Below are 25664 nucleotides of genomic sequence, written 5' to 3' on the forward strand. Positions count from 1 at the left end.
CTATTGGCTGACACTGTCAGCCTGGTTTAATCCAGGTTCAGAGGAGGGTTCATTTTGTGGGGACATGTTTGCATTGGTTCACCTCCTATCCCACTATTACCTTCCTGACGGGTAATTTCCCTAACAAGACCTTATTCACTTTCTCTGCTAAGATAGGATTTTTTTGCTAAAAACTTTATATCCCTCTGTTGGGACCTTGTCACCAAAAAATTCAGTCTTTCTATTCATGCATAGCAAAAGTTGACTTCCCAATACCAATAATAAAGTTTTTTGCCAGTCTAGTTTTTCAGGTTTATAAATTCCTTTATGAAGGACCTCTATTCCAACCCAAAGGGCTTCCCGCAACTCTCTGCCCTGTGCTAAATTCCAGGGGAACCAAGGGGACCCTGTGCTGAACCTCATCATTTGGGGACACAACCCCAAACCTCTTCAATATGACTATAGTGTCTAAGTAATGATAAGACTGTAATAAAAATGGCAGCTTAAATTTCTGTGCTGCTTGAATATTGACAAAGCATTTTCCTTGCAACTTCCCTAACGTATAAATGCTTTTGAGCCCATGTTAGAGAGGAAGAAGCTAAAGATCAAAAAGCAGTGAAACAACTTGCCAAAGGACTTGATGACCATAAAGTTCCCTTCTAGTCCTAGCAGATTTTATGAAATCAGACTTTATATTACTATGAATCTTTCAAAGGAAGCACCACAAATTCTGTATTTATTGTGAAAAACCACATTCAAGCTTTACATACTGACATTGATTAGTTGTTTAAGCTGAATTAATTTCTGATCAAAACCTAGTTTTCTGCCTCTGGGCTTTTTGCTCATGCCATTCTTTTCTCCTGAAATGACTTCTTCAGTTCATCCAAGTTAATCCATCCTGTCAATGTCATACCCATTTTTTAAGAACCAAAGCAAATGCCATTTTGTCCATGGAACCTTCCCTTATCTCTACAATTGGAAATTCTCTTTCCTCTTTAAGTGCCTGCAGTTGTGCATGTATGTGTGTGTGTGTGTGTGTGTGTGTGTGTGCGCACATATACATGTGTGCATGTAGGAACTATTTAAGTGGTATGTGTGTTTCTAAGTGGCACAGTGGATAGAGAGGCAGCCTTGGAATTAGGGGAATCTGAGTTCAAATCTGGCCTTAGATACTTACTAGCTGTGTAACGGTGGGAAAGTTACTTAACCCTGTGTGCCTCGGTTTCTTCATCTGTAAAATGAACTGGAAAAGGAAATAGCAAACTCCTCTAGTATCTTGCCAAGAAAATCTTATATGGATCATGAACAATCAGACAGACGGAAACAGCTGTACAATAGAATATGTGTAGGTATTTGTATCTTATCTCCTCTCAGACTTTTCTTTGTACTTCCTTACAATCTTTAGGAGTACCTGGGTCCAATGATTTGTACTCTGGGTCAGGTGATGATAAATAGTGCAGATAAACATTTGATAAATGAATGAATGAAATCACAGTCACCCACTTCAAACTGAATTTAAACTTCAATAAGTTTATATCATGATTACATAGAACAGAATTATATTACAATACATGGATACATTATATTGTACTTCCATGCCTCTCCGTTTATTTTGCTGTTTTTGCTCCCACAGACCTCTGATTTCTTTTAAATTCCCCTTTCTAGATCACTATCTTTTTAACTAACTGACTAGAGCTCTTCAATGACTAGGAATCCTGGATTATGGCAGGTTGATTGCTTCTCAGAGTAAACTAGAGGCACTGAGATTCAGAAGTATGTTCTATATTAACTTGAAGGTTCTGATTGATTGAAATAAGGTAGGATGAAATTCAACATTACTAAAAGAAGAAAAATCCCATCTCTTCAGCAGGAATATTGTGTTCAGGTGATTAAGGTCCAATATACCATCAGTTCCTAGGATATTATTTCCTGACTCGTAGCAGTGGTCTCCAAAGTGGAAGCAGTGGTGTAACCCCAAGGAGAATGCAAACTACTACACTGGAGTTTAGAAATTGGATCACTTCCCACTCTCATTTCTCCAACTTCCTGCTGCATGTAAGCTACCTATCTTCAGTTATTGAATTGAGCAGGTGTCATTGGGAAAATTCCCACCTACCCTCCCCAGTATACCCAATCCTTTTCCCCCTAATCTCCTACTCCACATCATTTTATGACTTAAGCAGAGTTCTTGAATAGTAGATTCTGTATTCTGGGGCAACAATTGAGTAAGAATCTACCCCACTCTTAATATTCTGAGTGGGTAAATTGCATAGAATTTACAGGCACCAATAAACTATGCCAAATTACAAAAATTCTTACATGATCTAATTCCCTATTCAATCCATCCTTTTCCCAAATTTCATTATTACTAATAAAAATTCCACCATCATTCCAATCACCCAGGTTCACAACCTTAGTATCACCTTTGACTCCTCACATTGTCACATTTAAATTATTGCCAAATCTTGTTTCTAACTCCACATCACTCCCGTCTCTCTACTCCCACAGCCATCATTCTAGTTCAGGTCTTCATTATCCCTTCATGGACTATGCAGTTGTTTCCTAATCTCCTTATCTCATTCTTCTCCTGTCCAACTCATCTTCCACAATGCTGCCAAAGTGATTTTTCTAAAGCTCAGGTCTTATTTCTCTATTCTGGGAATTCCAGTAGGAGTAAATATTATTTTGTTCTTATCTCATCATTTTTAAAAATTATACTTTTTACTGGGCTTATATCCCAAAGATATTTTAAAGAAGGAAAAGGAACCTGTATGTGCAAGAATGTTTATGGCAGCCCTTTTTGTAGTGGCTAGAAACTGGAAACTAAGTGGATGCCCATCAATTGGAGAATGACTGAATAAATTGTGGTATGTGAATATTATGGAATATTACTGTTCTGCAAGAAATGACCAACAGGATGATTTCAGAAAGGCCTGGAGAGACTTACATGAACTGATGCTGAGTGAAATGAGCAGGACCAGGAGATTGTTGTATACTGCAATAACAATACTGTATGATGATCAATTCTGATGGGCGTGGCCCTCTTCAACAATGAGATGAACCAAATCCAATAGAGCAGTAATGAACTGAAACAGCTACACCCAGTGAAAGAACTCTGGGACATGACTATGAACCACTACATAGAATTCCCAATCCCTCTAGTTTTGTCCGCCTGCATTTTGGATTTCCTTCACAGGCTAATTGTACACTATTTTAAAGTCCGATTCTTTTTGTACGGCAAAATAACTGTATGGACATGTATACATATATTGTATTTAACTTATACTTTAACATATTTAACAGGTCAACCTGCCATCAGGGGAAAGGGGTGGAAGAAAGAAGGGGAAAAGTTGGAACAAAAGATTTTGCAATTGTCAATGCTGAAAAATTACCCATACATATATCTTGTAAATAAAAAGCTATAACAAAAAAATAAAAATTATACTTTTTAAATGGATTGTATGATATAAATGATTATCAATAGTAATACTTAGATATATAATTTAAAACAAGTAATTATATACATAATTCAAGGTGCATGTTCAAAGATTTTTTTTTTTTAGAATAAGGGCATACAATCAAAACTCTTAAAAGAGAGGGAAGTTACTTCTAAGGCATGAAAAACCATGTGCCCCTCCCTCCCAGTTTCCTGACACTTAAAGATGATATCACATTGCAGAGTAATATCACTTGCTAGAGAATAATCACATACACAACATTTATTCATAGCTATATTTATAACTGAGATCTTTTCCCCCATTGTTAGGACTGTGGTGTATTGGAAGTTTATTCTTCTCTTTAGAATCTGAGTTTACTTTCATATCCCAAAGGAATCCCTAAGGGAATTCCCAAGGGAAAAACCTATAAGCACCTCCACCAGAGGGTCATCAGATTCATCTCCATCCGATACATGATTCCAACTTTTCTTCAGCTTCATGAAGGGAGAAATATTCTGGGAAAAAAGCAACCATCTCCATCAGTTCCTTAGCCCAGTTACTATATCAGAGATTTCAGGGAATTTCCTCTTGAGCAAGTCTGATACTCTATCTCAGTTGTGATGAGTTATGCTCCCATTGGGAAGGTTCATTTGCTCTGTATTGCCTGGCATATATTCTCCTCTATATGCTTTGGTATGCTAGTGCTCTTCCTTGCCTTAGGACTGCCACCCAGGTCTCCAACCTGGATCTAAACAAGGGCAAAGAAACAGTGTCCTACCTCAGTGCTAGCAAAGAGATTCTTGTAATCTCCTATTCAATTGTTTGAGTCCCTTACTATCCGTGGGCTGAGAGCTCAGGAAGCAGCTATTCCAGTTGCTGATTCACTATGAGATCAAGACCAAGACCTGCTTCTGGTTTGTGGGGGTTCAATCTGTGCTGGCATGGTCTGGCTAGTCTGTGCTCCACTCTCACCCAGGTGTGATAAGACTTTTTCTGATGACCTTCAAGTTGTATTTAGCCAAAAATTATTTTACATTGATGAGAGCAAAAGTAGACAGCCCTGTAAAGTTATGTAAATACAAACTCAAATGGTCTTACATCCTCTGGAGACAGGATGAGTCTCCAGAAATGTCTCTTTTCATATATAAAATCAAATTCTTAGATTCCTGTAATAAAATAGACCTTCAGAAAATGTCTCTGTGCAAAATCACTTTTTTTTTAATCACAGCCTTTGAGTAAGCGAATTTCCTTCACTAAAGAGCCTGTGCCTTGGAGAACAAGGGAATCTTTCACCTATTCCTGCCACACCTCTCCTTCATTACCCTGCCCCCATCATTTGGTGGTCCTTCCATGAGGTTTTGTTCACAAGAGTTTTTTTTTTCCCATTGAGGTAAACCCACATCATCACCCTTCTACAGTGTGTGTGGGGGGGAAGACAGCTCAAATTCCCTGGGGAACACATAGGCGGAGCTGTCCAGAGGTTAATGCTCAATTCGGATTGGTTTGGGTCAAGGACGCTTGGACACACAAATTTCTGCACATTGACAAATAGCACTCTTACTGAAGAGAACTTTTGTCACATTTTCCTGTCTCTAGGAACTCCTGGAGAAGGACAGAGCTATAGAAGCGTAAAGCTTGGGCTTGTGGCAGGATGGGTCAGCTTCCTTCCTCCATTCCTAGAGATTCTCCTTTAGGCTGTCTCTTAAAAAATAGGGACAAATTTGGCTTGACAGATTTAAAATCGAAAAGGCTCATCCATTTTTGCAATATTGTATGGCTGCAATATAGGTTAGACAACCAGAAGGACATGTCAACTTAATGACTCAATCAATTTCACTACTATTAGGGAATTGATTTATTTTGCAGGAAACAGGGTAAATGGACCGAAATTCCCTATGTATGGGCTTTCATGGGTCTCTCCCAGGATCCTAAATTGAGGTCAAACTGCAGAATGTTGCTAGTTAAGTTTACTGTGGAGGAACTGGAAATAGATACTGATACCCTGAATGACCCCCTCTTTTTTACTCTTTTGGGGGTGGCAAGGTGTCTGCCCCACCCTGAGGCCCTCAGCGGGACGCTCCCAAATTGCCTCCAGAGCTGCCCCCTTATCAGAAGGGGGATCTCAGATCCCATATTATCCAACTCCCATGACTCAGTTATTGGAAGTAGCCTTTGGGGTATTCAATTAACAGGGATCGAGAGGACCACCAAAAGGCCAGAGCAAAGAACAGAAAACAGGCCTAGATTCTGGCTGCTGCTATTTCCAAGGGGCTCCAGGGTTCGTGCTTTAGGTGCAACAAGCAAGGTCACTAGGCAAGGGCATTCATTTCCCTCTGAAGAGTCAGCCTCCAGGCCCTTGCCCTATATGCAAACAGAATACCGGGAAAGGTCTCGTCCTTCAGGCCTCTCAAGACCTGGACTGGTGAGGCCCTGGGTTTGGCTATGGGCCCCCTTCCTCCATCAGCGATGCTGAGCCCAGGGTGACTTTGGACATAGCAGGTGGCTCATCTCGTTTCTCTTTGATACGGAGTCTCTCTTAGTGTTCTGCTCTCACACTCAGGTCCCTCCCCCCATAAGGTGATGGGAATTGAGAGGAGACATAGAAACTGTTTGGAAACCCTCCCCCTGCCTTGCCGGTTCGGGGACCTATTGTTTCCACATTCTTTTCCAATTATCCCTTCTTGTCCCAGCCCATTGATGGGTAGAGACTTGATGGTGACACTGGGAGCTCAAATCTCCAAATAATCTCTTTGTGCTCTTTTCCAGACTCCCCTTCCCCCCACATTCCTTGTGAAATGTGGGAGGAAATAGACTCTTTCGTGTGGGACCAGGGCATCCCTGGAAGAGCAACACATGCCACCCCAGCCCTCATTAAACTGTGGGATCCTAGTGTATTTCCTCATAGGTGTCAATACCCAATTAAGCAGGAAGACAGGATAGGGTTGCAGCCTCTGATTGGCAAGTGCCTTAAATTCAAACTCCTCATCCCCTGCCACTCCCCCTGTAATACTCTGATTCCTTCCATCAGGAAGGCAAACAGAGATTACCGCCTATGCAGGATCTTAGAGTGATTAATGAAGTGTTCATTCCCATTCATCCCATTGTACCCAATTCATGTAAGATTCTCACATAGATTCCTGGGAATACACAATGGTTTTCCACCCTGGACCTTAAAGATGCCTTTTTCTGCATACCTTTGCATAAGGACTCAAGGTTCCTTTTTGCATTTGAATGGGCTAAGCCAGGGGAACTCCCCCACCAGCTAACCTGGACTACTCTGCCTCAAGGCTTCCATGATAGCCCACACCAGTTAGCTAAAGATTTGAGAGACCTGGAGCTGTCCAGCAGCAGCCTTATCCAATATGTGGATGATATTTTGCTCTGCAGCCTGACCAGAGAGGAGTCTCTGACAGCGGCCATAAAGTCCCTAAATTTTCTAGCCTCAGGAGGCTATAGGGTCTCCCTATTAAAGGTCCACATTGCCCACCAGTCTGTCAAATATTTGGGCCACAATCTCACCCACCTCTCGCTCTCTAACTGAGGAAACAGGCTTCCTTAAGCCTGCCAGATCCTGCCTCAAAGAAGCAGCTGTGTACCTTTTTTAGGCATGGCTGGCTTCTACAGGATCCTGGATCCCCAATTTTGGGATTATTGTCAAACCCCTGTGTGATTTTATTCAAGGTCCCAATAACCTTCCTCTTGAATGGGGACCTGATCAGGCCAAGTCTTTTAAAACCCTGAAAGCCAAACTGACCTCTGCCCCTGCCCTTGCCCTCCCTGACTTACAGAAACCTTTCACCCTGTATGTAGATGAGAGGCATGGGAAGGCTTTGGGAGTCCTTACCTAGCCTCTAAGACCTGATCCCAGGCCTGTGGCTTATTTCTCAAAGAAGCTGGACTCAGTTTCCCTAGGATGGCCTTCCTGTTTCAGAGCAGTGGCTGCCACAGTCCTGTTAATTAAGGAAGCCTCCAAACTGACCCTGGATTAGTCATTAGAAGTTGTAACCCCTCACAGAGTCCAAATCATTCTAGAAGCCAAAGGGCATCAGTGGCTCTCCAGCAGGATGCTTACTAGGTACCAGGCCCTCCTGCTAGATACCCCTGTCCTGACTCTCTGGGTCTGTCACACTCTAAGTCCTGCCACTCTTCTCCCTGACATCTCTCAGCCGGGAGAGATTGTCCATAATTGTGAGGAAGTTATAGATTCTGTCTACTCCAGTAGATCTGACTTAAGGGATGTCCCCCCTTGAGAACCCAGAAGGGGAGTGGGTCACAGATGGGTCTGGATTTCTTGAGAATGGGGAGAGAAAGGCGAGTTATTCAGTGGTGTCTCTTCATAGCACTCTGGAGGCTAAGCCACTGCCTCCTGGGACTTCTGCTAAGAAGGCTGAGCCCTAACCAGAGCTTTAGAACTGGGGAAGGGGATGAGAGTCAATATCTACACTGACTCCAAATATACTTCTCATATCTTGCATGCTCACGGAGCTATTTGGAAAGAAAGGGGCTTCTGCATTTATTGCAAGCTGTCCGTGAGCCCAGAGAGGTCTGGGTCACATTCTGTAAAGGGCACCAGAAGGGAAATTCACTTCAGGCTGAGGGAAACAGGTTGGCAGATTCTGCTGCTAAAACTTTCCCCACCAATAGCACCTTTAATTCCTTCAGCTGCCTGATTCTTTTACCCTTTCCTATAGTACACAGGAAAAAGCTCTCACAAAGGAACGGGGGTACACCTTTTCTCCCTCTGGTTGGTTTCAAAGCCCTCAGACCACCTCTTACTCCTGGAGGCAAGTGAGTGCAAACTGATCTCTGTTCTGCACCAGGCCATGCACCTGGGGAGAAATGCTCTCCATTCCCTGGTAAAACGCATTTTACTGGCCACAAACTGGAAAAAATGATCAGACAGGTCTGCCAAGCCTGCCCAATCTGTACCCAGATGAATCCTGAGGGAGCTTTTAAGCCCCCACCTCTCCTGAAGCCAGTCCAGAGGAGAGGCTGGACCCTGGTGAGGATGGGAACTAGTCTTCACGCTTATGTTCCCCTGTAGAGGTTCTAACTGTGTAAAAGCTTCTCCTTTCAGGACAGCCAGGAGACTGCTTCAGATTCTGACCTCAGGTACCATCTGTGCACCTAAGGGATATGCTTTCCTTTGCAAAGTAAGTTCCCCATCTCCCTTCCAGCACCTCTAAGGGGCTTATTAAGAGAAATGCCTCTAATTGAAAACCTCACCCACCTGTGATTCTCTCCTCCCAATACCTGACTCCTTTCAAACATTACGGGGCTTGCACCCAAGGCTAGGCTACTTGATTACCCCTTTCACTGCCCTAGACACAGCCCCCACTCCTCTGAGGAGACATAAGCAGTGATTTGGGGAGAATGCTCTGTGGTAATTGAAGAAAGGGGCTGGAATGCTAATTCCCTGGGTTGGATACTTAGAGCATGACAACCTGATAGCTACAATCCATCAGCTTGCTCATTTCCTGAGGAAGATCCAGGAATCTTGACTGGTTAGCCAATATGGTTTTCGATAATCGCATGGCTTTAGATTATCTTCTCACCTCAAGATGTGGTGTCTGTGCTCTCTGGTCAACACCCCTTGCTGTATGTACAACAACTACTCAAGGAAAGTTGAGCTGCGCACTGAGAGAATCTTACAAAAAGCTGCCTGGATGCAAGACATCCATGAGCAGTTTCTCACACCTCCCCAGTCCTCCTCTGGGTGGAATTCCTGGATATGGTCCCTACTGGTCCCTATACTAACTCCTCTTCTGATGATTATCCTTTTGCTCATATTTGGTCCCTGCATTTTCAGATGGCTCGTGAGATTTGTTTCCTCTAGACTTTGACTTGCAAACTTCCAGCTTCTCTTACAACCTGGAGATCCTGAGACAACTGATGTACAAACTCCACATCCACTGGACACTGCAGCTACTGCTTTCAGATCTCGTTTTTCTCCCCAAAGCACCACTTCTTCTCTCCCCTTCCCTCCTCCGTTCCCCCCCCTTAGGGTCAGCTCTACGGCCATTTCTAGCAGGAAGTAACTAGAAGACCTGAGACCTTCAATTCTTTTCCCAAAAGAATTTGGGCTTATTGTTTGAGGGGGGAGATGATGAGAGCAAAACTAGACAGCCCTGTAAAGTTATGTAAATACAAACTCAAATGGTCTTATGTTAGGATTCTTCCAAGGTGCTAAGTTACTGGAATGGATAAGAGACAATAATTATCTAATTTAGCCTGGTTCAGTGTGATTGATCTCACCCTACAAGGAGATGTTATGGACCAGAACTTGAAACAAGGTACTGAGTGGAATTGAGGAGACAATGGTTAAATCTGATTTAGCATTAATTAAATTCTACAACAAATAATGGTTTCCTCTTGATATAATGATTGGTGTGTACTCAGTGTGGAACATATAAGCAAGAAGCTCTCAGAACTTTGGGAGAACTTCAGGGGACTTTGGAAGATTCACAACTAGGATTGACTTTCAGGAGATTCACAAGCCCACAGAAACCCACAATCCCACACTCTTGGAGTCTGATTCATTCTCACTTCTACCTTTGTGCTTGGCTAGAGACATTTGGACAAGAGCTCTCGGGGAACAAAGGAGAGAGATAGGCCTCTATTAAAGCTAACCAGGCCCAAAGATTCAAGACTTTGAAGGACACAATAAAGGATTTGGACGTTTAACTCCTGGCTGCATTTGAGGTGATTATTGAAACTGAACTGAAGCCAAGGCTGCTCCAGAAGCTCCTCAAGAAATCTGTCCCAGAGAAGGATTACAATTTAAAGAAAAGAACATTACAGTCTTATATCCTCTGGATTCAGGATGAGTCTCCAGAGAATGTTTCTTTTCATATGAATCTCCAGAGAATGTCTCTTTTCATATAGAAACTCAAATGGTCTTACCTATTCTTATTTTCCTGTATAAAATAGGCCTTCAGAAAATGTCTCTTTGCAAAATCAATTCTCTCTTGAAATGATAACTGCCCACCAAGAAAGCCTTTATCTTGGTGTCTCTCTAACAATAAAAGCCTTTTTTATCACAGCCTTTGAGAAAGTGAATTTCCTTCACTAAGAGCCCGTGCCTTGGAGAACAAGGAAATCTCTCACCATTCCTGCCACACCTCTCCTTTGCTACCCTGCCCTCATCAACTCCATCCTTTTGTGCATTGTACTGTTTTAGGAATTGTTTTATAGCATTATTTATAGCATTATTGGAGGGATTTGGGGGAAAGCTCAGGCAACTCCCAGACTTTTCTCCACCATCTTAGCTCCCTTTTCTCAGTTCTCATCTTAAAATGGTGAGAAATGACTAGACCTTAATTAAAATTCCACAGAAAAAGGTTCACCTAAGTCTAAATTGCCCTGTAGTACCTGGGATCATAAAAAAAATTCATCCTTTGTTAGCCTATTTTCAGTAGATGAAGGAGAATTCCAATTCTTTTCTTCTCATCCCTCTCAACCAAATACATTAGTCAAAGGTATCTGAGGATGATAATCAGGACTCTTTTTTTTTTTTTTTTTTTTTTTTTTTTACTAGATGCCTCACTAGAAGATGAGGTAAAGATAAGCCTTTTATCTCTTACTACCCATCAATAACCATCCTGAAGTCCTTATAGAGAAGGCAGCACCTTTATCACATCAGAGATAAGACATTTTCTGTACAAAAAAGGACAGCTTGTAAGCCACCTGCCATACTATTACCTCAGTGTGGAAATAAATTTAGAAAATCCACCTCCTTCCCATCTCCAAGTGTGATGCAAACCTAAAATAATTAGGAATAACTTTTCTCTCATATAGTTTGATTTGAGACCACACTTTGGGTACTTTGTATAAGAAGAGTAAAAAAGAAGTTTTTAGGAATTTTTGAATTTTTTTTTTTACCAATAGTTTTTGTTTTTATCTTTTTGAACTGCTTTTTAATCATCTTGAAAACTGTTTCTACCTGAGGGTATTAGAATAAGATTTTAATAAAATGCTTTTTGTTGGAACCTTTGGGATCTAATCGATCCTTTGCACCAGATGCAAACAGTGACTTAGGTGCCTTCTGAATGATGGGGGTGTGAAACTGTGTTCCCTTTTGAAATTAACACTCTCAAATTCTGTCTCCTTTGATTCCTGACTTTCCCAAGCTCCACAGAGTCTGTGTGAGAGCTTCTCAAGCTGGGCTAATTCTTTTTTTTTTTTTTTTTTTTTTAATTATTATATATATATATATATATATAATATATATATATATATATATATATATATATTTTATAATATTATCCCTTGTATTCATTTTTCCAAATTACCCCCCCTCCCTCTATTCCCTCCCCCCGATGACTGGCAATCCCATACATTTTACATGTGTTACAATATAGTCTAGGTACAATACATGTGTGTGAATATCATTTTCTTGTTGCACAATAAACATTAGAATCCGAAGGTACATGCAACCTGGGCAGACAGATATTAGTGCTAACAATTTACATTCCCCTCCCAAGCTGGGCTAATTCTAAGACAAATGACTTCCATTGATAACTGGATCTCTATTCAAATTCAGACTGAAAAAAGCCTTCAAAGTAATTTCAATTGGGAGATCCTGGTCTGATCAGTTCAAACAGCAACCAGTCCCTCACCAAGATCTACTCATAAAAGGGGTTTCTGTTCTTTCATTTTTTTTGCAGAATGTCCAAAGCCTGCCAGGACTTCTGCCTGCTGTGGAGAAACCTTTTTTTCAGAAAAAAATAAAAATAAAAAACTTTTGTTATTTCCCTAATTGGACTTTGCCACAAAGAAGTCAGTTTTTCTAGCAAAGCTGACTTCTCATCCAAACAATAAACTTCCATTCTTGCACTTAAAACTCCTTGGGTTCGTGAATTCTTTCATGAAGGACCTGCTTTGACCAAAAGGGGATTTCCACAACTCTCTAACTGCCACTGGAATTCCATCAGTGGAGTCTTGGTTAATTATATAGAATTGCTTCAATAAAACTCATTGTAATAGATCTTATGTTACTTTTGCATGTGATGGGTTTAATTCTGAACCTGAAAAGGTTTTCCCTTTTCTAGTGTAGAGTTTGAGTTAATGTCTCATTCAAAAAGGCTTTTTCTAATAAATAGTTTCTAGAGAAACTAATCAAGCATCCTCAATTAAAAACAACTTGAACTCACATAAAAAGCTTTCATTCATGTTAGTGCACAGCATTCCCTAATACATCATCTTGATCTCAGGCTTTCCTGTTTCCTACTTTAGATCCAGATATGGTCATCTGATTTATCATTGAATGGGAATTTCCTTTTCCTTTTATCTTCCTCTTTTTCTTTGGGGACTGATTGACAACTCAAAAGTATCTTTGCTACTGTGAAGTGTAGAACAATCTGCTGCCCTATAACTCTATAGCATATTCTAGTATTTTTGACTTATGGACAGGATAGGCTACAGCTCCTTTCCAAAAGGTGTTTCCACAATTATGTCCCTTCCCATTTTCTTTATTTACCCTTCCATTGTGCCCTTTGAAATTCTTCTCCTGTAAACAAGCTGTCTTTGAAATTGTTAGCAAATCTATCTTTTTCCCTTTCAGTAAATGTTTTACATATGTTTTCTGTTTTCCTTACATAAGTATATGTTTTCTTCCCCAATAGGTAGTCGGAATCTCCTTGAAGGCAAAGATTTTTTTTTCTTTATACCTTTGTATCTCTACTACTTACTATCATGCTTGACACAAAATGGTATTTAATGAATAATCTGAAAAGTTTCAAGGGAAAGCTGAAATTGTGACCCAGAGTTATAGTCCAGTGAAGGTCCCAGTGGACTCTGCCATCCTTATCTTTTCATTTTATTTTTCTGAAGCCTTGGTTTCTCATATGGCAGTACTATGGCTCAGATGAAATGATGGATACCAAAACAGTTTGTAAAAAGTAATTTTGTTGTTCATTCATTTTAGCCATCTCTGACTTCATGACCACAATTGGTGTTTTCTTGCAAAGGGTGATTCCCTTCTTCAGCTCATTTTACAATTTAGTAAACTGAGTCAAACCAGGTGAAGTAACTTGCCCAGGTTCCCACAGGTACAGTAAGTACCTAAGACTTAAATTTAAGTTCAGGTCTTTCTGATTCCAGGGCCAGCACTCTACCCACTGAGCTACCTAGCTGCCTTTGGGGGAGATAGATGCTAAATGACTTATTAGAAAGGATTTGAGGAAGGATTTGAATGTTGGTCTCCTTGACTCCAACTCTTACATTCTACCCCCCCTAATCATCACTGGCTTTTTAAAGATATATTATTTATAGTAGATGCCAACATTCAAAATTACAGACTACACTAAATCTAAATAACAAATTCCATTTAAGAACAATGCCTGTGCAACCACATACATTTACAAGTTCTAATTAATAGCCTATGATCATACATTTTATTTTACAAGCAAATACAAATTTATTTTATACTTTACGTACATGAGAATGTACATAATGTGTACATGGCAATATAACAGAACTTGTCCTGTGAGCAAATATCAACTAGCTCTCTGAGCCTATTCAATAGTTACTAAATTTAATGGAGCATATTCCTGACCCTTGTTGTCTGAGCAATAATGGCGCCAATGCAGCTGAAATAGGCTAGACCAGGCTAGCAAGCTGCCACTATTAAACCCATGCGCACTTAAATATAAAGACTTTCCATGAGATAGATCATCGTTTTTTAAGTCTTTATGCTGTTCCATTTCAAAAGCATTACCAGACCTCCAGCTCCTTTGACTGAGGCTCTGACCACTCTTTCCTAACTCTTTCTGGATTTGCTGATATTGGTAAAGTCTATGGTTTGTCCACAACATAACATTCTTATTACTGGCTATAATACAGCTTAGGCCATGCCCTTTCTCCACCCAATATCTTTTCTCACTCATTAGACTTGTTAGTTATTCAGTCATTGGCACCAAAGGCACCCACAGTGGTTGAGGACTGAACAACTCTTTTATATATCTATTTCCCTTGAGAGTCACCTTGAAGAGAGAAAATCTCCTTCAACCCTGCCTCTGTGAGATACCACTCCAGGGAAACAGATAACTTAGGTGGGGCCGGTTGAGTCTTGAGCTAGAGAATTCCAAACCTATTCAAATGTAGATCTTCCATTTAATTCAACTCAAGCTGTACTGGGCTGGGGGGGGTGGGGAAGGAGGGGAGGGCCATCAAGAGCAACCACCAGCTCTTAGCCAACTTGAGCTGTCCCAGCCCCCACTAAGATATTCAATATAAAAGAGCCAAATTAAAACCCTCTCTTTGCAGAGTTTCCAAACATGCCAGTTATGCCATGCTTGGGATGCCAAGGAGCCTCTGTCCACTGGAATATTCTTTTCCAGTGTTATTGTCCTCTCTTTATCCTCATCTATTTCCCTAACCAGACTTTATAGCTCTCTGTCAGGATTTCTAACCTTACTTCCAATCCCCATAATAAACTCTTTTATCAATCTAGGTTTTCAGGTTTGTAACCTCTCCATCTCCAGAATCCCGAACCTGCCACTAGACCTTATCATTTAACTCCCTGACCACCAGAAACCCTAATCTCATTTTGGTTCCCTAAATCTGAATCTTATCAACCTTACTTTTTTTTTTTAATGTAAAATATGGTTTTTATTTTTAAATTCATTTCAGCAAACAAAAATCTTTTTTCTCAATACCCCATGATAAAATAATCTTTTAAAAATATGTGTAGTCAAGCAAAGCATGTAGGAACATTTGGTCATAGCCAAATCAATATATGTCTCAATCTTCACCTTTTTTGTCAGAAGATAGTGTTGTGCCACATTTCCCTTTTACTGTTCTGTCTCAATTTTCCCAATTGTCCTGCCTCAGTTTCCCTAAATTGTCATGTCTCGATTTCCCTGAATTATTCTGCCCCAGTTCATAATTGTTCTGCTCAATCCTGCAATACCACATCTCCATCCTAATTATCATGATTCAGATAAGGAGAAAGACCTTCCATCTTAGACATCATGACTCCAGACCTTCCCTACTTATTAGAATGTCCAGTGCTTCCCCCCATTCTGTCATTGTTCTCTTATGCCACAGTTCTCTTTTATTGTCCTGACTTAATCTCCCTAATTATCTTGACACAATCCTGACTCAGTTTCTCTGCTTCAGTTTATAATAACTCAAAACTCAATCCTGCAAAACTTCCCCTCCCTCTTTATCAGAATATCTGATAAGGATAAAATATCTTATGTTTTAGAATATCACAATGCCTCTCCCTATCCCAAGCTACTGGAATGGCAGATACTGTTTTATCAAGATGCCTCTCCCCATTTCGGGGGTTCCTTCCCCCATTAGATTATCCCATCCCCCATGCCCTATCAGAATTGGATTATCAGAGTCCCGTTCGGCTCTCAGCACCCTGACTCTGCCCCTGTCTCCATCTATCCCCTGAGTCTGAGCCATGTGTATATAGGTCATTGAGAACTCATATTGTTTGCTGGATTCTTGGAGACCATAGTCTCATTCAGCCCTGGGACGAAACCATGGATCCATTTGGTCCCAGTAAATCTCTCCCATTTAATAAATTATTAAATACTCTTTAATCTCTACCTTGCTTCAGTTTCTCCAGCATTACAGTTCTTCTTGATCCCAACTTATCAGAATGTCCAGTGCCTCCCCCAACCCTGTCAGAACCAGATTGATAGTCCGTTCCTGTTCTCAATGCTCTGACTCCATCCCTGCCTTGGTCTACCCTCTACCTGCCTCAGTTTCTCCAGCATTTCAGTAGGTGCCACATTCTCTTTACAAAATCCTAAGACAGCTACTCCCTTATCTCTAGGACATATTAATACCCCATAAAAGAGAAAATATTGGAGAAGCATACTTAATGGGAATATTCATTAGGAAAAGGACTATAATGCTCACTTTCTTCTTCAGGAAGGAACACTTCTTCTGCTAGGTTAAATTTGGACATTTCTTCCTTAATCTATATATTAATGTCTATATGTAACCTATATATTAATGCCTTTCTCTGGACACAAGTTCCAATAAGAAAATCAGGTTTGAATTATTTAGCATTATCACTTACCTTCTTCTCATCTTGGGTTTCAGATACCTCTTCCCTGGACAAAGAAGACAGAGAAGACTCTTAGAATATTTATAGTACTTTTAGAAAATTAAAATTTTGAGAAGACTCAAATTATTTAATCAGACCCCTATAGAGGCCTGGCTCAACAACATGATCATGTCCTTTCAGAGTCCTCTTCTATAAAATTGTTTGATGGGAAGCTGCTTGACAGGACACAGTTGTGAGGAATACTTTACATCATATTCCTTTTTGCCAACCTTAATATATATTGGGAAGTTTTCTCTCTTTTTTGTAGAAAGCAACTACTTACCATTCAGTGACAGCTGATGCCTTTATGGCCCCTACTATGGTTCTTGAGCTGAATCTCACCAAGTTGTGTGTTAAAATAATAGCTTTATTCTCTTTTTCCTAATGAGATAAAAATTAGGTCATTCAACGTGACTTATTCCAAGCATTTTAAAAGAAATTAATTTCTCTCTAAACTAAAGCTATGTGTATACACATCCAAATAATTTGAATCAGTTTCAAAAACAAAAAAAAAGTTTTTTAATAGGGGGAAGGTATCTACCTGCTGTTAAATAATTATTTTGATTGATTTTTTTAAAAATCCTTGTTTCAGAATGAGTTAAATGTACCCTGAAATAGCTAATCCTTATATAGAGACGGACAATTTGCAAGGTTTCCTCAAAATGATGTATGTTCCAGGAAACCATTGCAGTTTTAAAGTTGCCTAAAACTAAAAGAAGCCATCTCAGGATAAGGTTGCCCCTATGAGAATAGAAGTGGCTGGGCAAGAAGTAGGGTCAATACTGTTGTCATTCTATATCTTCCAAGATGGGGCAAAATTCCTGTGACCAAACTCTAACTACAGTTATTAGAATATACAATCTTTTCTCCTCAGTTCATGCTCTTTCATTCTAATTCACTTTTTCTGCCCTCAGACACCAGTAACTGAAGAGCAAGCTCACCTTATCTTACTATTCTAGTTTGAAAAGTGATTTAAAGATTAAGCATTTAAAGATTCTCACTTACTTTCTTGGCTCGAACTGCTCCCATGTCTTCCTCCCTACAAAAATAGGCAAAAGGGTGGTTGTTGTTTTGAATACAAACACATACACATGTTTATATACATATATATGCATATGTTCATATATATATATTAAATATATTATATTTGTATATGTCCTATATACATAGATATATGAAAATTGGTGTCAAGTCAAAAGATGAGGTAAATAAGCCTTTGATATAGAAGCCAGCTCAAGGAAAGAAATTTGAGGTAGGAATCATGCCAGGAAGCAATGGGTATCATAGAGAGAAATCAGATTTATAGTGGAAAGATGAGAACTTGTATTTAATTCCTAATTGTGCTACTTACAATCTGTATTGAAAACAAGTCACTTAATTTCTTCAGGCCCCAATTTATTCATTTATAAAATGGGAAGGGGAGGAAGGTGATTTCTAAGATTTCTTCCAGCTCTAAACCTTTTCATCCTATCTCATAGGATCATAGAACTGAATCTTTACTCTAGTTTCCTTATTTTCTTCTCCACTTCTCTGCCAAATAGACTATGAAGGAAACTATAAAGCAATGATATAACATGTCCTATGGGAAATTTTTCTTCCATTTTACCCTTTAGATAAATAAAGTAAGGATTAAATAAAAAATCTTGATCAAACATAAATCATCTGAGTGGGCAATGGGGAGAGGGGATGTATCTTGCTGTGTTTTTAGGATAGACCCAGTTATTAATTTTGAAAATATTAAAAGATTGGTTATTTGATTGTAGGAAATTTATGAGTCAGAAGACTTAAGGGAAATGAATTAACTATTTCCTCAATTTCTAGTTACATATGGAATAGTTAGAGATGGAAAACTACTTGGTATAGTGTGGATATAGTAGAAATGGTAGATAAGAAAATGCAGATTATATATTATATAACTCATGGACCATTACCAAAACTCTCAGCTCACACAGACCAGATTTGATTTTAGGAGCTTTCTTTGAATCTCTGTATAGTCCTTCTCTAAAAGATCAAGGTCAGAGACATAGTTCAAGTATATTAACTAAAACTGAACTTGAATTAGGGCAAAACAAAGACTTCCTCAGTTGGGCCATGAAGACTCAGTCTAAGGTAGATTAATTTCACATCCTGAAAATCTACCAAGTAGATACAAGGTGAAGAAAATTGCCTCATCATCAGAACTTGTATGACACAATAATTAAGTGGACTGATCCTTCAGGTGAGAATCAGAAACAATGAAAGTCTGGTGTGATATATTTTCAGTCCTGAAATATGAAAATAATCAGGGGAAGCTCTCCAGTATTTATAGATGTATATGGTATCAGAAGACAAAGAATTACACAGAATAAAAAGTTGGGAGAGAGATTATGATCTGAATTCGAAAAGAATGCTTCTACACAAGAGTGAATCACAAATTCATAGCATTAAAATAAGACATAGTTGATATTGATGATATTTACTGCAACTATCTAGGTGCACAAACCATCTCAATAGCTTCATTTCATGAAGCAGTCAGTTTTCAGAATCAGAAACAAGCAAAATAATGGTAGAATAACTGGTACTCAATTCTCTGCGGGAACATCAACATATAGGGGGGGAGATGAAAAGTGGGGCAACTGATGATAGAATCAGAAAGCTGTTTTAAGTACTATTAAATGAGTCGCTTGATCAGCCACTGGTTCTTCAACTTAGCATTAGCTAGCATAGAAGACAAGATAGAAGAGAAGTAGTAGTAGGCAGTGATGAAACCTTGGAGCAGAAGGCATAGAAGAATCCCTGAGATAATGTAATGGATATCTAGAGGGCCACAACTATAGGTTCCAAAGTAAACCCACACTATTCCTCCTCCATCCTCACTTTCACAGCCTCTACTGGTTCAATATTTTTAAGTGATTTTTATTCATAACTTTTGTTTTTACTGTATTTCTGAGTATATTCTTCCTCTCTCCACCATCCAGTGAGACATCATTTGTACCAAAGAAACAAACAGGAAAATCAAGTTGACAAAACTAGTACCAAAATTTTTTTTTCCCATGCTTCTCTGAATTCTTTGTTTTTCTTACAGCATAGCTATATTTCATTAATACATATACCACATTTTATTTAGCTATTGTCCAATTGTTGAAAATTATGATGGTATGAGACCTTTCTATCAGTCTGTGATTGAAGGTCCACTCTTGATACTTGCTATTATCACCATTTCAATTCCTTAGAAGCATATCTCCCATTTATTATTACTGCATAATGGAAGGGAGAGAGATTTCCTTCTAATTTAGCCAAGAAAAATTAGATTTTCTCAAAAGAAATTACAAAAAGAATTATAAAACAAACACTAGAAAAGTATATTAGACAAGAATGAGTTTAGAGTATAAATTTCAGATCAACAAGCAAACAGACAAACAAATCTTGTATGGCATGGTTCTAAATCATAGAAATACTTTAGTCATGAGTCAAAAAGCAACAACTCAGCAACAATTCATATCCTCACATATAATTGCATAAATTAAATTCATTATCTTTGCATTAATATGAGAAAGGAGGGACAAAAGATTCTTCCTTTTAGCGATTTCTTCAAGGCTATGGAAATTTCCCTTATGACTAGAATAGATTTCATCACAAACACCTAGATTACAATTTCAACTCTCCATCCCCAAATCTGCTGATATTATATACTAGAGACATGGCAACAATTTCAAGGGCTATAATGTCTCATTTCTATGGAAACTGGTATTTTGCCAAGCAATGATGACCAAATCTAAGTTCAAATGAGACTTTCTGTGGCCATATATAATTCCAAGCTATCTACTCCATTTGACCAGATATCCAATCTGGTCACATTGCCAGTCACTCTGCTTTCAGTTTTTGTGATTATAGACTTCCATTCAAAGAGCCATGGAACAATAGAACTTGAAAGACCCTAAGAGAACATGGAGTCTAACCCTACCATTTTACAAAGGAGGAAAATGAATCTGAGAAGAATGTAGTGATTAGGGGAGAGTAGAAGTTAAGAATTAACTCAATGATCTTAAGAGTTTGAAGGAATACTAGACACAATCTTGCCAACATCCCATATAAAACAGAAATTCCTACTTTATATCCTCCCCCTGTTCTGTGGTTACATGGCTCTAATTGTTAAGAAACTTTTCTCTATGTCAGGCTGGAATATTCCTTGCTAATATGTTCTACACATTGTTCCAAGTTTTGCCCTTTAAGCCCAAACAGGATAAGTCTGCTCCCCACTTTACAGTACAGGGCTCTAAGAACATGAAATAAACTTTCATGATTCCTTCTATATCTGCTCTTCTTGGAAATAAACACTGACAATTCTTTCAAATGACCCCTGTACAGTATGATTATATCTTTAGCATATTGGTCACTCACTTCTTGGATAGTTTATCAAATAATCCTTCTAAAATGTTAATCCATAAGTGAATACAATACTTTCGATTAATTCAATATCAAATATACAGATGAAAAGTTAGTTATATGCTTGTCTATTTATTTTTTATTTTTTTTTATTTTTTTTCCCTGAGGCTGGGGTAAAGTGACTTGCCCAGGGTCACACAGCTAGGAAGTATTAAGTGTCTGAGACCACATTTGAACTCAGGTCCTCCTGAATTCAAGGCTGGTGCTCTATCTACTATGCCACCTAGCTTCCCCTATGCTTGTCCATTTAAAGTGGGGAGATAATTAAGTGATCACCCAGCCATTTTTGTCAAGTTTATGACACCAGCAGAAGTAAAATAACCATATCTGTATTATGAATCCCTTCCCATCTTATTGTGTTAGATAATAAATGTCAGTTGTTGTATAAATTTAACATATCATAGTGGAAAGACCCCTGAACTTGAAATCAAAATATCTGGCTCCCGTATTTATGTGAACTTTGGGAAGTTATTTAACCTCGCTAAAGCCTCAATTTTCTCATATTTAGCATAATACTTGATCACATTTAGAAAAATAATACTTGACACTTGGATAATTAATTAACTAAAAACTTTGGGAAGAATTATATAGCTTTTTGATGAAAAATGGATTTAGAATATAATATGATACAATCAATATCATGTATACCATTATTTTCCAAAAAATCATACCTTTAAAAAATTGTGAAAGGATGCTGAAAGGATTTGAATATGGTATTATAAGAATTTAAAAGGATGTTTGTCCCAAATTCAGAGAAGAGTACAGCTGTAGACCTTTCAGGTTCAAATAAGTCAGTCTAAACAATAGACCTTGGAGGCATCTAAGAGCTTTGGCTTGCTGCTTGGCTGGCTATAGTAGCATATAGCTCTAGCCTACATTTTTAAGTGCCAGCACTCAAGGTAATTTGCAGAAGATGCTCCTTACTGGTGGAGAATGATTACTCAAATGCTTAGTTTTCTACTTGTAGCTTCTAAAGATTATGTGAAGGGAAACAGATTCTCTTCTGGAAATTGTTCCTGGATCATGACATGTAGAGGTGCTAGCCTCAGTCAAATTATCCCAACTTAACATTCTAGAGACTTTGAAATTTTTCCTTGAGGTCTAAGAATTTATCTAGTTTAACTGAACTATCTTGCTGCCAGAGGGAGAGAGTGTATTGCCTGGTATTGTCCCATCTCAATAAGTATTTGGATTTCTGTTCGCTATTGGCCCAATTTGATTCTAAAAATTATTTCCTCTAGAACGGGGTGGGGGGGGGAGGGGACTTTTTTTTTGCCAAAAGTCATTTGGAAATTTATAACATCTTTCATGGGCATTACAAATTATCAACTAATAGAACCTCAAGCAAAGGCAAGTTGTTGTATCTAGCTTTCATCTCATCATTGCTTGTGGTTGCCTTAGCAAATGATTTCATGGGCCTTATATGGTCCGTAGGCTGGACGTTTCCTCACCCCTGCTCTAGCCTACCAATTTTTAGGAAAGTGTAGCAGTGTCCAGTCTTATGACCCTAATATCCTGTTCCCCTCCTGGTAGTTATAAAAGTCTTCCTCAGAGAAAGGTGGAGACTCTAAAAATAGCTAATAATTCCTCCCTGCTAGACACATCTAGAAAGACCATGGCAACACAAACATACATCCCCTACTCTTGTTAACTGCTAACCCCAGTATATAGTAGCAGAGAAATGGATCTGAAGCATTTAAGTAATTAAGACCTAGCAGATGGAAACAGAAAATCTCAAGCAGATCCCAAATAAGTAGAGAAAATGGAAAGGAAAATGGAGATGGCACTCAATTTGATGCCTAACAGAGAACAGAGTTATGACATCACCAGAAGACATCAACCATTCTGTAGCATTAGAGGTATGAGTTGTGCTGACTACATATGCACCACAATCACATATGGGTGCCCTCTCTAAATGTATTCTGGCCACATAAGTATCTATCTGGGACCCAACCCTTAACTTCAGGTTCTCTTGTTCACAAATGTTCTCTTGTCTGAGCTTTACCTCAGTGGTAGTATGATAATTTGTGGGAAAGAATAAACCCATTCTCCAACTGATAAATGGTCAAATGATATGAATAAGCAGTTTTCCAATGAAGAAATCAAAACAATTTATAGTCATCTGAAAAAATACTCCAAATCATTATTGATTAGAGAAATTCAAATTAAAACAACCTTGGGACAAAATTTTACACGTTACAGATTGACTAAAATGATTGAAGAGAAAAGCAATTAAGGTTGAAGGGAATGTGGAAAAACTAATTAATGGCTGGTAGAATTGTGAATGATCCAGCCATTTTGGAGAGCAATCTGGAATTATGCTCAAAGAGTTATTAAACTTTATATCCCACTAGATCCAGAAATACTACTACTAAGTTCCTTTCCAAAGATTAGAGAAAAAGGAAAAGTAGCTATATGTTCTAAAATGTTTGTAACATGGAAAAGAATTGGAAGTTACAGGAATGCCCGTCAACTAGAAAATGGCTGAATAAGTTGTGGTATATGATTGTGATGGAGTTCTACTTTATTATAAGAAGTGATAAGCCCAATGATCTTAGAAAAACATGGAAACACTTGCACAAAACAATGAAGAATAAAATGAGCAGAATCAAAAGAACATTGTATACAGTTAACAATAATATTGTTTTAAGAACAACTTTGAGAGAATAATTTTGACCATTATAAATATTTAAATTAATTATAAAGTATATAAAGATACTACATTTAGAGGAAATAAATAGAAGTATGTATAGAATAATTTCACATACACATATATATCTATATACATTTAGATATATATTTTACACACACACACACACACACACACACACACCTATTTATGTCTATTGGCAGCCATCTCTAGGGAGGAAGGGGGAGAAGGAAAGAAAAAAAAGAAATTTACATGACAACTTTGTTATATATTTTAAAGGGATAGCAAGTTCTATGTAAGGATTTGCAGTTTTATATACAATCATCTTTCTTATTATATTATGTCATAGACAATTCTCAGATAATGAAATTGAAACTATATCCACTCATATGAAAGTGTTCCAAATCACTACTGATCAGAGAAATGCAAATTAAGACAACTCTGAGATACCACTACACACCTGTCAGATTGGCTAAGATGACAGGAACAAATAATGATGAATGTTGGAGGGGATGTGGGAAAACTGGGACACTGATGCATTGTTGGTGGAGTTGTGAAAGAATCCGGCCATTCTGGAGAGCAATCTGGAACTATGCCCAAAAAGTTATCAAACTCTGCATACTCTTTGATCCAACAGTGCTACTATTGGGCTTATATCCCAAAGAAATACTAAAGAGGGGAAAGGGACCTGTATGTGCCAAAATGTTTGTGGCAGCTCTTTTTGTAGTGGCTAGAAACTGGAAGTTGAATGGATGCCCATCAATTGGAGAATGGTTGGGTAAATTATGGTATATGAAGGCTATGGAATATTATTGCTCTGTAAGAAATGATGAATTCAGAGAGGCTTGGAGAGACTTACATCAACTGATGCTGAGTGAAATGAACAGAACCAGGAGATCACTATACACTTCAACAATGATACTGCATGAAGATGTATTCTGATGGAAGTGGATATTTTCAACATAAAGAAGATCCAACTCACTTCCAGCTGATCAATGATGGACAGAAACAACTACACCCAGAGAAGGAACACTAGGAAGTGAATGTAAATTGTTATCACTACTGTCTATCTACCCAGATTACTTATACCTTTGGAATCCAATACTTAATGTGCAACAAGAAAATTGGATTTACACACATATATTATATCTAGGTTATACTGTAACACATGTAAAATGTATGAGATTGCCTGTCATCTAGGGGAGGGAGTTGAGAGAGGGACGGGAAAATCTGGAAAAATGCATACAAGGGATAATGTTGTAAAAAAAAATTACTCATGCATATATACTGTCAAAAAATGTATAATTATAAAATTAATAGAAAAATTTTTTAAATATTATGTCATAGAAAGGCTTATTTTATTACATAAAAAAGTTATATGCCATGTTTGCATAGGAGGATCTTTTCTTATCCCTTTATTTGTTATAATGTGTGCTCTAGCTGATTCATAAAAGTACATATATCGGTGGAGCCTCACAAACTATGGTTTTGGGTGGACACTACTCTACAAAATTCTATGAGGTTAGGGTAGTTTTCTAGGGCTCATGACTAAGGGAGAGCCCAAGTGTTACATATTCAAACCAAAGTGCTTTGTTCAATAAAAAAGCAGCATATCCTCAATAAAATGAATAAAAGAGAAGTGACAAGGTCTAGAACTAAACATAATTTTCACGGGGAAATTTGTTCAGAACTGTGAGAGCTTGTCATGGGAGACTTCTCAATTATTGTATTATTATAAATCCACTCACCTTGCTATCCTAGCTCCCACTAGGGTCCTGGAACCAAATCTCACCAAATCATGTGCTGACAAATTCCTCCTCTTCTCATCAGGAGAAAGCTAGGTACAAACGATTACATGTTACTCATAGTACACTAAACATTGTCTAGTCCATATTTATATTAAGGTACAGAAGAACTAGGCCCTATTTCTTTTCTTAATAGATGGAAAAAAACTAAAGTATCCAAAGTTCATGAACAACTACAAGTAGTTTAAAAGTTCCTGTAATGGAGTTCTAGCCAATCCCTGGATTATGCACAGATATTTCTTGTCAAGTTCACCCCCAAACTATCATGTCATCTCTTGGACTGGACCAATCTTGAAATATAA

At 38.4% G+C, this 25664-nt stretch overlaps 1 protein-coding gene across 2 annotated transcripts in view; it reads right to left on the reverse strand.

The window, feature by feature from the left end:
- Positions 1-3697: 3697 nt before the first annotated feature.
- LOC141566828 (uncharacterized) overlaps positions 3698-25664 on the reverse strand; it is a 98238-nt gene continuing 76271 nt past the window's right edge. For both annotated transcript variants that reach the window (XM_074311935.1, XM_074311934.1), the window contains 5 exons: positions 25306-25394; positions 17488-17521; positions 16766-16863; positions 16456-16489; positions 3698-3931 (listed from right to left, as the gene is read on the reverse strand). In XM_074311935.1, coding sequence (XP_074168036.1) covers positions 3797-3931; positions 16456-16489; positions 16766-16863; positions 17488-17521; positions 25306-25394 — 390 coding nt within the window. In that variant the 3' untranslated portion in view covers positions 3698-3796. The remainder of the gene's footprint in view (positions 3932-16455; positions 16490-16765; positions 16864-17487; positions 17522-25305; positions 25395-25664) is intronic.

The sequence above is a fragment of the Sminthopsis crassicaudata genome, chromosome 4 (genome assembly GCF_048593235.1).
Source record: "Sminthopsis crassicaudata isolate SCR6 chromosome 4, ASM4859323v1, whole genome shotgun sequence".
NCBI classification, from domain to species: Eukaryota; Metazoa; Chordata; class Mammalia; order Dasyuromorphia; family Dasyuridae; genus Sminthopsis; species Sminthopsis crassicaudata.